Source organism: Geotrypetes seraphini, chromosome 1 (assembly GCF_902459505.1).
Source record: "Geotrypetes seraphini chromosome 1, aGeoSer1.1, whole genome shotgun sequence".
NCBI lineage: Eukaryota > Metazoa > Chordata > Amphibia > Gymnophiona > Dermophiidae > Geotrypetes > Geotrypetes seraphini.
In genome coordinates this window covers 539430430-539446154 of record NC_047084.1, presented here as the reverse complement: position 1 = coordinate 539446154, position 15725 = coordinate 539430430, and the positions used below count along the sequence as shown (strand labels likewise).

General features: G+C 44.3%; 1 protein-coding gene across 1 annotated transcript in view; it reads left to right on the top strand.

Annotated features, from left to right (window-relative positions):
- Window positions 1-3881, top strand: part of SLC25A46 (solute carrier family 25 member 46) — a 101297-nt gene extending 97416 nt beyond the window's left edge. Inside the window, exon 8 of the mRNA XM_033929132.1 lies at window positions 1574-3881. Coding sequence (XP_033785023.1) covers window positions 1574-2152 — 579 coding nt within the window. The 3' untranslated portion in view covers window positions 2153-3881. The remainder of the gene's footprint in view (window positions 1-1573) is intronic.
- The last annotated feature ends 11844 nt before the right edge of the window (window positions 3882-15725 follow it).

Genomic DNA, 15725 nt, shown 5'->3' with positions numbered 1-15725 from the left:
TAGAACAGTGGCCTTTTGAGGCCCTTGGTATGTTACCATTCTGGAATGTTGCCCGCCTCACTGCTGTAACCTTAACTAAAACTAAACTAAACTAAACCTTAGGTTTGTATACCGCGCCATCTCCACAAGCGTAGAGCTCGGCACGGTTTACAGAGTTAGGATAGAAAGGAACTCCAATGAAGGGTTATAGGAAAGGAACAAGAAGAAAGAGAGGCACAAGGGTCCCAGAGAGTAGGAGGTGTTAGATTTTTGAAAAGAGCCAAGTTTTCAGGTGTTTGCGGAAGAATTGGAGGGAGTTTGAATTTCTGAGCGGGGATGTGAGGTTGTTCCAGAGTTCTGTGGTTCTAAAGGGGAGGGATGTTCCTAGTTTTCCTGCGCGGGATATACCTTTTGTAGAAGGGAAGAGCTTTCCTGTGTCTGTACGTGACTTCACAATCGCATACAGACACAGGAAAGCACTTGCGTGAGGTTACAGCAGTGAGGCGGGCAACATTCCAGAATGTAAGGTAGCCATTGGAGGCAGTGCAGCTTGTGTGTGTGTACATAATCTCATGAAATTCGGCACATCTCCTGGCGGTGACTGCTTGATGTAGGATGGTGGTTGTGTCCGGTGCTGGAGGAGGTGAGAGCTGAAGACGGTTGCGGATGCGACCACCGGACACTTAAGGCACAAGTTTTCCAGGCACAAGTTGGATATTGATTCTCCCCTCTACAAAAAAAGCCTAGAGGACTACACCAAAATCTTGTCTCTTGCAGTTGATACTTTAGATTAGAATCTGTAAATCACAATTTTGCATGAGGTTAAACTTTATAGTTTATAAATCTTTCCTTAATTGCTTCTGATAATTTCAGCTATACACAATTGAAAGCAGTGCAACATGCAGAAAGTGAAAAACTATCTAAACTTCACTTTCTTCATGTTGCACTGCTTTCAGCTGAAATAATCAGAAGCAATTAAGGAAAGATTTGTAAAGTATAATGAGTTTTACCTCATGCAAAATTGTCATTTCTTTAATAAGACATTAACTATTTTTTCTGTGGCCCTCCAAGTACCTACAAATCCAAAATGTGGTCTTGCAAAGGTTTTGAGTTTGAGACTGTCGCCCTAGAACTACTCAATTAAATAATGGAGTGGAGTAGAGGCGTGGCCTAGTGGTTAGAACTGCTGCCTCAGCACCCTGAGGTTGTGGGTTCAATCCCAGCACTGCTCCTTGTGACCCTGGGCAAGTGACTAAACCCTTCATTGCCTCAGGTACCATAGATTGTGAGCTCACTGGGATAGATAGGGAAAACATTTGAAGCATCTGATTAAAAAACTAAAGTAAATGGCATAGATACCAATTGTGGATATATTGTGATTTATGAAAGTTTAAATAAATTAAATTTGTTTTCTGATGTGACAAAACTGTTTTTTAAATCATACCATTGTGCTTGCTTCTAAATGGGTTGTTTTGTCCCTTTGTGCTATAGTGTGTAGGTCTCATTAACAACGTATATCCTTAATATAAAGTTTCAAGTTGTATGCTGTGTGCCTTACTAATCTGCCTTTTGTATTTCCTTTTTATGTTTCTAGAGTGAAATCATTCGTGACAATCCTGGAATTTTGGACTGTATTAAAGAGGGGATAGGCAGAGTGATGGGCATGGGAGTCCCTCATAGCAAACGACTGCTTCCTCTCTTGGTCTTGACCTTTCCCACTGTTCTTCATGGAGTTCTTCATTACATCATCAGCTCAATTGTCCAAAAGGTTGTTTTGTTCCTCTTAAAGAAAAAAAATCCCACTAGTCTTCTTACAGAGAGCTCCGGTCAAGTGCAAAGTATGCTGGATGCTTATTTTCCTGAACTTATTGCAAGTTTTGCTGGCAGCCTTTGTGCTGATGTCTGTCTTTACCCATTGGAGACAGTTATGCATCGCCTTCATATTCAAGGAACACGCACAATAATAGACAATACAGACCTTGGCTATGAAGTACTTCCCATCAATACCCAATATGAGGGCATGAGGGACTGTATTAACTCTGTAAAACAGAAGGAAGGCTTGATAGGCTTTTACAAAGGGTTTGGAGCTGTGATAGTACAATATGCACTACATGCAACAGTTCTACAAATTACAAAACTTATTTATTCCATGCTCTTGCAAAATGCTACATAAAACTTATAACCTCATTTTAGCATAGATATCGCAAACAAATCAAATTAAGATATAAAAATGTAAAAAGAATATGTCCACTCAGTGGATACAGATGTATATAATTAAAAAGAAAATCTGGAAAAGTAAAGGTCTCTTAAATAGCTACTTCTAGAACCTCTTGTGAGCCTTTAAGAGAATGGAAAATTATTTGCTGCTTTGGAATGGAAAAAAAAGGTGAGGATTGTTGCTTAAATGTTTGTCCTTTTTGTTTATAAATTAGCAAAGATGATGTGCTACAGTGGTGTTCATGTATACCAAATAGATTATAATAGTTGTAAATTACCTTGATAGCAAGTTCAGACTGCCATTGCAGTTGTCTACTAAAATATTTTGTATATATAACGCTGAAGGGTCTATAAAGTATTTGCATGCTTAAAAATGTGTTTTATGTGGATAAATCAAATTGTTTTCTAAATTGTCTAATCATGAGAACAAATTTTAATTGCTATATTTACAGATGAAATTCTAAAGGCACAAAATCTATATTTGTAATGCTACTTTCCACTACGTTAATGTTTTGGAAGTAGAAGCAAAATTTAAGTTTTCTTTACGACTACTCAGACATTTGTACTGCGCCTCATGGGCATTGGTCTAATTCAGAAAACCTAGACACTTGGGGCTCGATTTTCTAAAAATTGTTCCCACTTTTTACTGCCATTGACTTGGCAAATCAGTCCCTAATTATGTTGTTAAAGTTATTATTTCATAAATTAGCTGTAGCTCTCAAAAAGACAATATTAAAACATTATTTGGCTTGGGATTCATATGAATGAATTTACAATTTATTTTTTAAACTGAAAAATGTGTCTAATGGATTGTTTCATAAATATAAGCTTCTTGCGAGATCTTTTTTATATATGTATGGGCCTGTTTTACTAAAGTGCTGTAAGGATTTGTAGTTACAGTTGCCAAAACTAATAGACGGTAATGCCAACCCCCTCTTTTCACTGTTAGAGCATCCTCAGCATTTTCCTATACAGTTAATGAAGTGGAAATGCATTACCACACTTTAACTATATTGTGGTTAACACCATCTGAATAGGTGTAGCTGCCATGTTAACTACCACAGAGTCCCATGTTCTGTTCTGTCCTGCCCCATCCCTTCTCTGTTAGCTCTTATCACAGCAATTAGACATGCTATTGGCACATGCCAACTGCAGTGTTAAATAGAGTCCTTAGAGTTTTGCCATCCTCTAAATTTAAGGCATCTTATGAAACTAGACAGCTGAGTTTGCATTCATCTTGAAGCACACATTGTAGAATCTTTAAATCCAAAAGTTTATTTTTATGTAAAATAGTATTAAAAGGGCATACATGTCTTGACGCTTCCTAACTTACACAAATGAAATGTGATGAATATTAGTGGATACTGCTTGATGATATAGGAAAGAAGTTTGAATTTTTAAGCATGTTCATTTGTGCTGGAGATATGTTGTATAGCAGTAACACATTGCTTCACCAGTTCACTAAAATTAACGTAGCTATGCTCAGAAATATGTAAACTGGCATATAGTTTCAGTGCCTTTTATGTATAGATTGAGTGAAGTATAGATCAAATCAGTAACTGACTTTATTATTACCATCTGAAATTTGTTTATTGGCCTCTGTGAAATGGATGTGTGTTCTCTCTGTACAGTACCATGAAGCTAAGTCTGCATTAAAAAATAAAAACATCACACCGCAATTTGGAGCTGGTTGGTCATGTACTCAAATTATATTTCGATGCATGGTCTCCACTGTATGGAAATAGGTCGAATTGCATAAATCTTTTGTAGGATGTAAATCTCTGGTTGTACCAGAGAAAGGTAAGTATATTGCAGGGGTCTCAAAGTCCCTCCTTGAGGGCTGCAATCCAGTCGGGTTTTCAGGATTTCCCCAATGAGTATGCATTGAAAGCAGTGCATGCACATAGATCTCATGCATATTCATTGGGGAAATCCTGAAAACCCGACTGTATTGCGGCCCTCGAGGAGGGACTTTGAGACCCCTGGTATATTGGATTGAATTGGATTGATTTGATATACCACTTGTACATGAGTATTAAGGGTTCCTTTTACTAAGGTGTGCTAGCGTTTTTAGCGCACACAGCAGATTAGTGCGCGCTAACCCCGTGCTATGCGGCTAGAACTAACGCCAGCTCAATGCTGCCGTGAGCGTCTAGCATGCGTGGCATTGTAGCGCGCGCTATTCCACGCATTAAAGCCCTAACACAGCTTAGTAAAAGGAGCCCTAAGTGTTTAACAATACTAATACATTAGAAGTGAGAGTTGCATTTTCAAACAGAACATTTTCCCTTTCTGTTCCAGTGGGCTCACAATCTAATTATCAAGAAGCACACAAACAAATTCCATAAACCTGGGGACTGAAACGGCATGCAGACCAAATTGTCACACCAATAGAATCAGTCCTGCAGATCAGGGTAATCTTCAGAGACACATGCTGTCTCAGTACTGTTGATAGTGTGATATACACAATACATCGGAGCGCTCAGTTCACTGAAAGACTTTACATTTTAAACAGATCTGTTCCATTTTGTTTGAGTGCATATTTTGCTTTAATTCATATACTGTATACATAAAACCAAACAAACAAGCAATCAGCATCCAAAACAGGGTAAAAAAAATAATTTTTCTGAATGGTTTTAATGAGGTAATATCTAGTGCAAATGGTATAGAATAGTCTTGAACCTATGAGTCATGTCCCTCTTTAATTGTGATGCAGAAGGCATCTTTTTTTATTATTTTTTTTATTTGTTCCACTGCCTTCCCTAGTGGGCTGTGCTGTAGCTCTTCAGTCTTTACTTCTGCAAGTGAGATGGAAGTTGTCTTTCTGATTTGCTCTGAGATCATTTTATTATTGTAGGATTTTTGATCTGGATTTAGAGGCTTTCAGTGCTGCAGAGGTTCCCAGTGGTCCTGATACAGCTCTGATTGCAAGAAGGTATGGACTCTCAGTGTAGAAGTCTGAAGCTAGCAGGATGCCCCCTTAGCTAGCATACGCTAATAGATTGGGGGCTCAGGGACTGTTCTCTTTGGAGCACAGCTCACTCTTGATTTATTAAGAGCTTGGACACAGGCTGTGTGGCCCCCAGATTGGTCTCCAGTTTTAGCGGATCCCAGCTGCATTTTTTCCCTCTCCCCGTAAACGCATGCGGAGCTTTGGGGTCTGAGGACTCAATCCAGACTTTGAACTGACTGGCAGTTCGAAGATACAGTTATCTGGACCTTCGCATGTTTGTCAAAGGAAGAAGTCTCAGTTTGTCAGCTGCAGTGGCACTGGCAGCTCAGCAGTTACCATTACCAGCAAGGCACAGTGAATACAGGCTATTCTGGTGCAAAGGGCATATGAGTCCTGACAGTAGATGATATTCCCATACTCGTAAGTTGATTGCAGAAGAATTAAATTTATATTCTTTAGCTCTGCCTCCTCCAGTACTGCAGAGCCCCCTTCAGATTTTTTCCTTCTGCAAGTGAGTTGAGAAGATGTGATTCTGATCTGCTCTGATATCCTTTTATTACTTTTCAGGTTTTTTAAATTTGAGTTCAAGGCTTTCTGTGATGGAGAGGTCCCAAGTGTCCCTGGGACAGCTCTGCCTGGGAGAGGACGCAGACTCTCAGAAAGTAGTCTGCAGCTGGCAAGGCAATCTTTTGGACTTCTGGAGCTTGGGCTCCGTTTCCCTTGAAGCTAGCTCACATTCTGAATTATCAGCTGCTTGAGCATAGGCTGTTTGGCCCCAATGTTGGCCCAGCAGGGCTTAACAGATGGTAGCTGTGTAAATTCCTATACTGTTGCCCAACATTTCTTCATCTGTCTGCTGTCTTCATCTGTATATTCCCTCTCTTTGCACATGGAATTTCTATCCATGTGGGTTCTGTCTATATCGTGCAGAATGTTTATTTTGTTTGATTCAATTCTCTCTTTAACATATAGCGCAACCCGCACTCCAGTTTGATATACTCTATCATTGCGATATAATTTGTACCCAGGTAACACAGTGTTCTTCACTTCCTGGCACTGATCTTTCTGATTCAACTTTCTTCCGTTTTTCTGTCCCTAAGTCAATTCTAGTTTTCCATCTGTTCCCTTCCCCTCTCATCTATCCATGTGTAATGTATCCTCCTTCTCTCTTTCTTTCCATTTCCCTCCATCTATCAGGACTGGTTAAAGCCAGATCCTCTGGATCTTCTCTATACCTTCTACAATGGGGTTCGTGGAGGATTCCGCTTTTATTTATGTGCTGTCTTGGATATGGGACTCCAATTTGACCTGTTCTGCCCATGATCCTGTGCTGCGCTAGATTCTCTGCTGCCTTGATGTGTCCCAGATCCAGTGGCTGCTTCTCCACCCTGATCAGCTCTGCTTCGGCAAGGTTTACCTTCCCAGGAGCTTCAGGATTTCCTTTTTTTTTTTTTTTTTTTAACATTAAAGTTGGATCCAGAGGTCTTCTCTGAATCTGACTTTTCAGCAATAAAGTTGGATAGATTCCCAGATCTAACTTTAAAATTAAAAAAAAAAAATCATAAAGTAGCTAGGACAGACACAGGATCTGGGACAGACTGAGGCAGCAGTGGATATGGGGCAAAGAAGGCAAGTTGGAGACCCATGTCAGAGACAGCAGAGGATCAGAGCAATGCATAAGTAAAAGCTGTATCCTCTGCCGACTTGACTGTGCATCTTCTTCCTCTCTTCCCTCTCTCTTCATCCATGTGCATGTTTACCCTCTCTCTTCAGTTCCCCTTCTCTTGTCCATGTGCATTTCCTCCTCTTTTCTTCCTCTTTTCTCTCCATATGTATGCATCATATCCCCTCTCCCCTTCTCTTCCATCCTTGTTTAGCATTTCTCCTCTCCCCTGCCCTACTCTCTTCCCTCCCTTCCATCCAGCCTTACCAGCTGTCTCCATTTCCACACCTCGCTCAGTCCAACATTGTCCCTGCCCCCCCCCTCTCCAAGGCAAGTTCAGCATTTCTCCTCCTCTAACCTTCCTCCTGCTACCCTACCGCTTCCTTACCCAGAATCCTACAAGGCCTGGCATCAAACCTAACTTCAGTGATGAAAAGCCTTCAGTCCATGCGCTTGGGAAGGCCCCTTTCGGCTCCATTTCCTTTGACACATATGCATCAGAGAAGCAATACCAACAGGGCCTCATGAGCGGATAGGATCAAAGGCTCTTTGTTATTTAAGTTAGCACCAGTGCTGGGTCTTGTATGGACTCTAGACTCCGAGGTAGGCAGCGGGAGAGTGGCAGGAGGAAGGCTCTTCATCACTTGAGTTAGCACTGGTGTTGGCCGGACAGTGGGGCCCCCTGGGGCTGTGGGGCCCAGGACAACAGCCCTGTTTGCCTCCCCAGTAAGTTGACCCTGTACAGACAAAAACCCAAACAGGTAAAAATTATTATTTTAAAAATCTGTACAGCTTCTGCCACACAGCACAGGTCCTTCACACCTCAAGAAATCCACCCAACTGACCAACTCAGCAGTTTAGAACTCTCCTGGAGAGTTCCAGACACCTTGCACAGCTGCAAAACACAGCAGACATTCAAGTTTTCAAGTTTATTTAATCTTTGATATACCATTTATTAAAAGCATACCTAAGTGGTTTATAATTATCAAAATATTGTTAAAATAAAACAAAAACTTAAAAATAAAAAGTGGAGGGGACAACAGAACAAATAGACTTACTGGAACAAAAAGGAAAATTGGGAAAAGGTGAGAACTTAAATACAATGAGAAAATTAAATCTTAAATCTTAAAATCCTAACCTAACTCCACTTACAAACTTTCAGACAAAGAAAATACACACAAAGATGTAAAAAAATGTTGTTCCTACTATGACAGAACCTTCCTCCTGTCTCTCCTTTTTTTCTTTTTTTTTTCCTTCTTCCTTGGCTCCCAGGCTGTCTGCTGCCTCCACCTTCTGCTGCATGCTTCTGCCCACAAGCTGGCAACCTCCAGTGCTGACCGCGTGTCTTCAGCACACATGCGCCCTTGTAAATTTGGCCTGGTTCCAGTCCTGGGCCTTGCCATCCTACAGAGCTTTCCCACTAATGCCAGCACTGTCCTGCAGCGTTCTCCAGCTCCTGAGCTGCAAAATTCCTTTCCTCTTCAGCCCTGACAAGGCCCAGACTGCCCTCAGCCTCACCATAGGCCAGATGTCACTGATGCATATGTATGATGTCACCAGGCATGCGCAGCGACTTCCATTACTACCGGAGCTCCCTCAAACCACTGTGTTACCTGTGGCCACCACGGAACCTCATGACCCAAATCTCTGCCTCTTACCCATCCTCAAGCCACACTTCCAGCTGCTGCCTGCCCTACCTTACCATAGCACGACGTGGCCTGCTCCCAGTGGCCCCGTCTCCCAGACCTGCTCCTAAACCCACTGCTTGTAAGTGCATGCAACTCCAGTTGCACCAGCACAACCCTACACTACCAGCCAAGTACTTGTACTTAAAAAAAAAAAAACAACCCACCAAAAAAACCCAATCTTTTAACCATGTGGGGTTACGTTAGTGATAAGAGGAAGTGCAAAAGTGGCATTGTGAAACTCTTAAGGTATATGAGAGGGATATGTATGGAGAAACAGATAGATATAGATAAAGCTGATTTGCTTAACAAATATTTTGTTCTATGTTCACAGCTGAAGGGTCAAGAGCAAGGCCAAGACAAACACGAATGAAGGTGTGGTAGACTCTGAACAATTTTCAGATGACTATGTTCATAAAGAGTTAGCTAAATTAAAGGTAGACAAAGAGATGGGGCCGGATGACATACATCCAAGGGTACTGAAGGAACTTAGAGAAGTTCTGGCAGATCCACTGGCTGATCTTGTCAATGCTTCTCTAAAGTCGGGAGTGGTACCAAAGAACTGCGGAAGGGCTGATGTGATCCCTCTCCACAAAAGTGGAAGTAAAGAAGAGTAAGGAATTACAGGCTGATAAGCCTGACTTCCATGGTAAGTAAATTAAAGGAAGAGGTTTTAAAATGGAGAATAGTGAAGCATGCAGTGGGATCAGAGGAGGCAGAGGGAGAGAGAAAGGAAAGCGGAGCAGCAAGCAGGGATCCACCAGAGTCGCGGGGCAGAGGCTAGAATTAGCTCCGCCCACCCCCTGACATCACCAGACCGAACTCACCATATAAGGGGAGCAGCCAACGGCGAGGGTCTCGTTTGGGACAGCATTCGGACCAGTGGCAGGAGATAGGCAGAGCTGTGCCTAGCGAACCCAAAGCACGTGGCAGCTGAGAGGAGAAGCAGGAGAGGGAGAAAGAGGAGCGGAGCAGTGCGATCGGAGGAGGTAGAGGGAGAGAGACAGCGGGTGGAGAGCGGTGCAGGGAGACCGGAGGAGGCAGAGGGAGTTTGAAAAGCGGAGCGGAGAGCGTGCAGTGGGATCGGAGGAGGCAGAGGGAGAGAGAAAGGAAAGTGGAGCAGCAAGCAGGGATCCACCAGAGTCGCGGGGCAGAGGCTAGAATTAGCTCCGCCCACCCCCTGACATCACCAGACCGAACTCACCATATAAGGGGAGCAGCCAACGGCGAGGGTCTCGTTTGGGACAGCATTCAGACCAGTGGCCAGTGGCAGGAGATAGGCAGAGCTGTGCCTAGCGAACCCAAAGCACGTGGCAGCTGAGAGGAGAAGCAGGAAAGGGAGAAAGAGGAGCGGAGCAGTGCGATCGGAGGAGGTAGAAGGAGAGAGACACTGGGCGGAGAGCGGTGCAGGGAGACCGGAGGAGGCAGAGGGAGTTTGAAGAGCGGAGTGCGTGCAGTGGGATCGGAGGAGGCAGAGGGAGAGAGAAAGGAAAGCGGAGCAGCAAGCAGGGATCCACCAGAGTCGCGGGGCAGAGGCAAGAGTTAGCTCCGCCCACCCCCTGACGTCACCAGACCGAACTCACCATATAAGGGGAGCAGCCAACGGCGTGCAGCCGTTCGGCGCGCGGCGAAGGCGAGCAGCAAAGGCGCTTGCCTTAGCGAGAGTGCCTTTGTGAAGGGCCTCAAGAAGGGCATCAAGAAAGGGCTATCAACTCCAGCCGGTCTCTCAACTTATAACACTAGTTAACTAATCAATTGACTTAAGTCTTTCTTTAACTTTGCACCAAACCTTTAACTCTCAAACTCACAACTTTCTATCTAACCAACAAGCTACTAAAAACATTTCTCTCTAGACAAACAGACTTCACAAATCACTCTATTCCCATGTCGCTTCAACAGGCAGACAGGCTATCCTCCAACTTTTAATCAGCCTGACCTCTCTAGCACACTAACAAACAGACATCCTTAACTGACAATTAACTAACTGGTAACTAACTACTCTACCCGTCAGACCAAGAACTAACTAACTACCTATATCCCTCCCTCAACACCTACTGACCAACACCTAACAGCCCCCACCCTAACAAATATCTTTAAAAAATAATAATAATAATAATAATTTAATTAAATTAAATAATTAATAAACCTTTGTAAATGGCAGGTAGAACTAGAAGCAGCAAGACTTCAATCAAAACGGGTAGTTCAGTCACCGAGAGTACCCAGGGGATGGCTATGGTCCGAGTACAGATGGAAGGGGAACCAGGACGGAGGGCAGAGGTCTCTGTACAGACCGAGGCCATCCCCTCAAAGATGACTACAGTCTCAACGCAGACAGAAGTAATTGATCAGCCGGACGAAAGCCTTTTGATGGAGCTGAGGAGCCTGAGAGAGGAGGTTCAGCGCTTAAGGAGCATCCGAGACGACGAGACCTTCATCGATGGAGTTATCCAGGAGCTGTCACAGATCACTGAACAGGAACCTGACAAGATCACCCTGGGAACACCCAAAGCATCCAAACCTGTTAACTTGAGACAAACCATCCGAATGCAGGAAGTTACTGGAGACGCTGACTCCTAGCAGTTGGTGACTTCCTCCACAGGAAAACGCAGAGGACCTAACTCTGTCTCTTTTTCTCACATACAGGGCAGCTCTACATTGACACCACAAATCGTCCTGAGGAACAGATATCAGCTGCTATAGGAAGGTCCTGAGAACAAAGTACAAGAAGTTGTTCGGCAGACGGTTCCAGCTCCGGAATCAACAGTAAGGCCCACCCCTAAGAAGCGCAGAGTAGTGGTCATCGGAGATTCACTGCTGAGGGGCACCGAGGGACCAATTTGCAGATCAGACCTACAATCAAGAGAGGTCTGCTGTTTGCCAGGAGCCAGGATCCGGGATGTAACCGCTTGCCTTGACAGACTCATCAAGCCCCGAGACCACTTCCCCATGATTCTAATCTACGTTGGAACCAACGACACCGCCAGGAGCACCCCGGACAGCATATCTGAAGACTTCAAAGCCCTGGGGGAGAAGCTGAGGAGGATGGATGCGCAGGTAGTCTTCTCGATTCTCCCAGTGAGGGGCAAGGGCAGAGCCAGAGAGGATCGAATACAGAGGGCGAACGACTGGCTGCGAGGATGGTGCAAAGAGATGAACTTCAGGTTCCTGCACCATGGAGAAGCTTTGCAAGGACTACAGGGACACGACGGGCTACACCTGACCGGAAGAGGAAAGAATGTCCTTGGACACCGTCTAGCCCGCCTACTTCACAGGGCTTTAAACTAGGTAAGTCGGGGGAGGGTACAGGCACACACAACATACCTGGCGAACTAAACTGCCAATACTTTTTTGGGGCTGAGGAAAGTAGTCACCGTAATTCTGGGTCTGGGTCAGGGGCGAGTACGCACACTTTCGAATCGGGGGGTAGGTTCATATGACAATTATGGGTCACATTGTAATTTTGAGTCTAGAGGGAGCACACATTGTAATTCTGGGTCCATGGGGAGTACACATTGTAGTTCTGAGTCTAGGGAGAGTACAAACAATGCTAAAGGTGTTCAAGTAGCTCAAGCAGGAATATCCCCACTGAGACGTAACAAAAATACAACATGGAGGGCTATGTACATCAACGCACACAGTTTGGGAAACAAGATCCTGGAATTAGAAACGGAAATAAGGAATGTTGACCTGGATGTAGTGGCAATATCTGAGACCTGGCTCACAGACTCCCATGGGTGGGACATGGTCTTACCGGGTTACAACTTGCTTCGCCGGGACAGGGAGGGCAGAATAGGGGGAGGTGTAGCATTATATACTAAAGATGACATTATGGTCACAAGAAAATCAGATGTCCAGTACACTCGGGAATCCCTTTGGGTTAATTTGGCCAGAGGGAAGGACAAATGCTTGTATCTTGGCGTAATTTACAGACCCCCCAAGACGACAGGATGACCTGGATATGGAAATAATCAGTGATATAGAAGGACACAGTAGTGTTAGGTGACTTCAACATGCCTGATGTGAAGTGGGATACACTTACCTCTGCTTCCGGCAGCAGCAGGAGGCTATTAAACTCTATGAAGGGAGCTAGTCTCAAGCAACTGGTGTTGGACCCAACAAGGGATCAGGCAATACTGGACCTTTTACTTACCAATGGAGAAAGTGTCACAGAGGTCTCGGTGGGCGACACATTGGCCTCCAGTGACCACAACATGGTATGGTTCAATCTTAGGAAAGGTTTCACTAAACCTACCACACTGACCAAGGTCCTCAAATTCAAGGACACAAACTTCCAGGACATAGGATCCTTTGTTCACCAGGCGCTACAAGGACAAGCAGAAACCGATAGCGTGGAAGAAATGTGGTTGACTTTGAAAGCCACCATACAGGAAGCGACAAACCGCTATGTTAAATTAATAAGTAAACAGCGAAGGAACAATAAACCGAAGTAGTTCACTGCGGAGATCTCAGCCCTTATCAAGGAGAAGAAAAAAGCATTCATCTCTTACAAACAATCGGGAAACAGATCTCTAGAGAAGACTACTTGACCAAATCAAAAGCCGTCAAAAGGGCAGTCAGGGAGGCTAAGTTCCACATGGAGGAGTCTCTGGCAAAAAACATCTAGAAGGGAGATAAATCCTTCTTTAGGTATATCAGTGACAGAAGTAAAAACTCAGGCGGGATTGTACGTCTTAGGAAACCAGACGGAGACTATGTGGAAAAGGATTCGGAAAAAGCCCAACTATTAAATGAATACTTCAGCTCAGTCTTCACCCGAGAAGCGCTGGGGCTTGGCCCTCAGCTACAGACAAGGGTTGACTCAGTTGACCCGTTTAGTAACTTCGAATTTACGCCCAGCATTGTCTACAGTGAGCTATCAAGGCTCAAGGTTAACAAGGCAATGGGGCCTGACAACCTACACCCCAGGGTGCTAAGGGTGTTTGTGATGTCCTGGCGGAGCCACTGTCCAAGCTCTTCAACCTCTCCCTTAGAAAAGGCAGGGTCCCGTCAGACTGGAGGACGGCTAACGTCATTCCACTCCACAAGAAAGGCTCCAAGATGGAGACAGCAAACTACAGAGCAGTGAGTCTAACATCGATAGTGAGCAAACTAATGGAAACTCTAATCAAACACCAATTGGATAAGATCATGGATGAGGAGAATCTACGGGATCCCCGTCAACATGGATTTACTAAAGGGAGATCGTGCCAATCCAACCTGATCAGCTTCTTTGACTGGGTGACGGGGAAGCTAGATATTGGGGAGTCCCTGAACATCGTGTACCTGGACTTTAGCAAAGCATTCGATAGCGTACCACACCGTAGGTTGCTGAGCAAGATGAGTTCTATAGGATTAGGTGACACATTGACGAAATGGGTTGGGAACTGGCTTGGAGGTAGGCTTCAAAGGGTGGTTGTGATGAATGGCACACCCTCTGAAATGACGGAGGTGATCAGTGGAGTGCCACAGTGCTCGGTCTTGGGCCCAATCCTATTCAACATCTTTATAAGGGACTTGGCAGAAGGGCTTCGGGGTAAAATAACATTATTCGCCGATGACGTCAAACTAAGTAATGTAGTGGGCAAATGCACAATAGATGATGTTTCAATGCCCGACAACATGATGCATGACCTACTCCTACTGGAGCGCTGGTCTAGGTCCTGGCAACTCAGCTTCAATGCCAAAAAATGCAAAATTATGCACTTGGGCAGCCAAAATCCATGCAAGACTTATACCCTTAATGGCGAGATCCTTACAAGAACGGTAGCAGAACGCGACTTAGGGGTGATCGTCAGCGAGGATATGAAGGCTGCCAATCAAGTGGAGCACACTTCATCCAAACAAGACAAGTCATAGGTTGCATATGCAGGGGTTTCGTAAGCCGGAAGTCATTATGCCATTGTATAGATCCATGGTGAGGCCCCATCTGGAATACTGTGTGCAATTCTGGAGGCCGCATTATCGCAAGGATGTGCTGAGACTGGAGTCGGACACCTGGATGGTCTCGGGACTCAAGGATCTCCCATACGAGGAACGGCTAGACAAATTGCAGCTATACTTACTCAAGGAGCGCAGAGAGAAGGGGGGACATGATCGAGACGTTCAAGTATCTCACGGGCCGCATAGGGGCAGAGGAAGATATCTTCCTTTTCAAGGGTCCCACGACAACAAGAGGGCATCCATGGAAAATTAGGGGAGAGAAACTACGAGCTGACACCAGGAAATTCTTTTCACAGAAAGGGTGGTTGATCGCTGGAATAGTCTTTCACTGCATGTGATTGAGGCCAGCAGCGTGCCTGATTTTAAGGCCAAATGGGATCGTCACATGGGATCTATTCACAGGGCGAAGGTAGGGGAGAGACATTAGGGTGGGCAGACAAGATGGGCCGTGGCACTTATCTGCCGTCTATTTCTATGTTTCTATGTAATGGCTTTCATTGAGTGCTCTGAGAATTGCACAGGAGCATGCTAGATTTGTTGTATTTAGATTTTAGCAAAGTCTTTGACATGGTTCCACACAGACATCTAATAAATACATTGAATGCCCAAAGTGACTGACTGGGTTAGGAAATGGTTGATTTGAAGGCAACAGAGGGTAGTAGTAAATAGAGCTCACTCTGAGGAAAGAGATATTACCAGTGGTGTACCACAAAGTTGTATTCTTGGACCTGTTCTTTTTAACATTTTTGTAAGCAATAAGGCTGAAGGGCTGTCAGGTAAGGTTTTCTTCTTTGTGGATGATACCAAAATCTGCAATAGGGTAGACACCCCTAATACTGTGGATAACATGAGGAAGAACCTAGCAAAGCTTGAAGAATGGTTCTTTGGCAGCTAAGATTTTATGCTAAAAAATGCAGGGTCGTGCATTTGGGGCTGCAAATACCCAAGGAAAAGTACAGTTTAGGAAGTGAAGAACTTTTATGCACAAGAGGAGCAAGATTTGGGAGTGATCATAGGTGGTGATCGTAAGGTGGCCAAACAGGTACAAAGGCGACAGTAAAAGATAGAAAGATGTTTGGGTGCATAGGGAGAGGAATGGTCAATAGGAAAAAATGTAGCGGTGCCCCTGTGTAAGACTCTGGTGAGACCTTATTTAGAATATTGTGTACAATTCTGGAGACTACTACTATTTATTATTTCTAAATTGCTAACAGATGCTTGCAGCACTGTACACTAAACACACAAGAGATAGTCCATGCTTGAAACAGTTTATAATCTAATTATGACA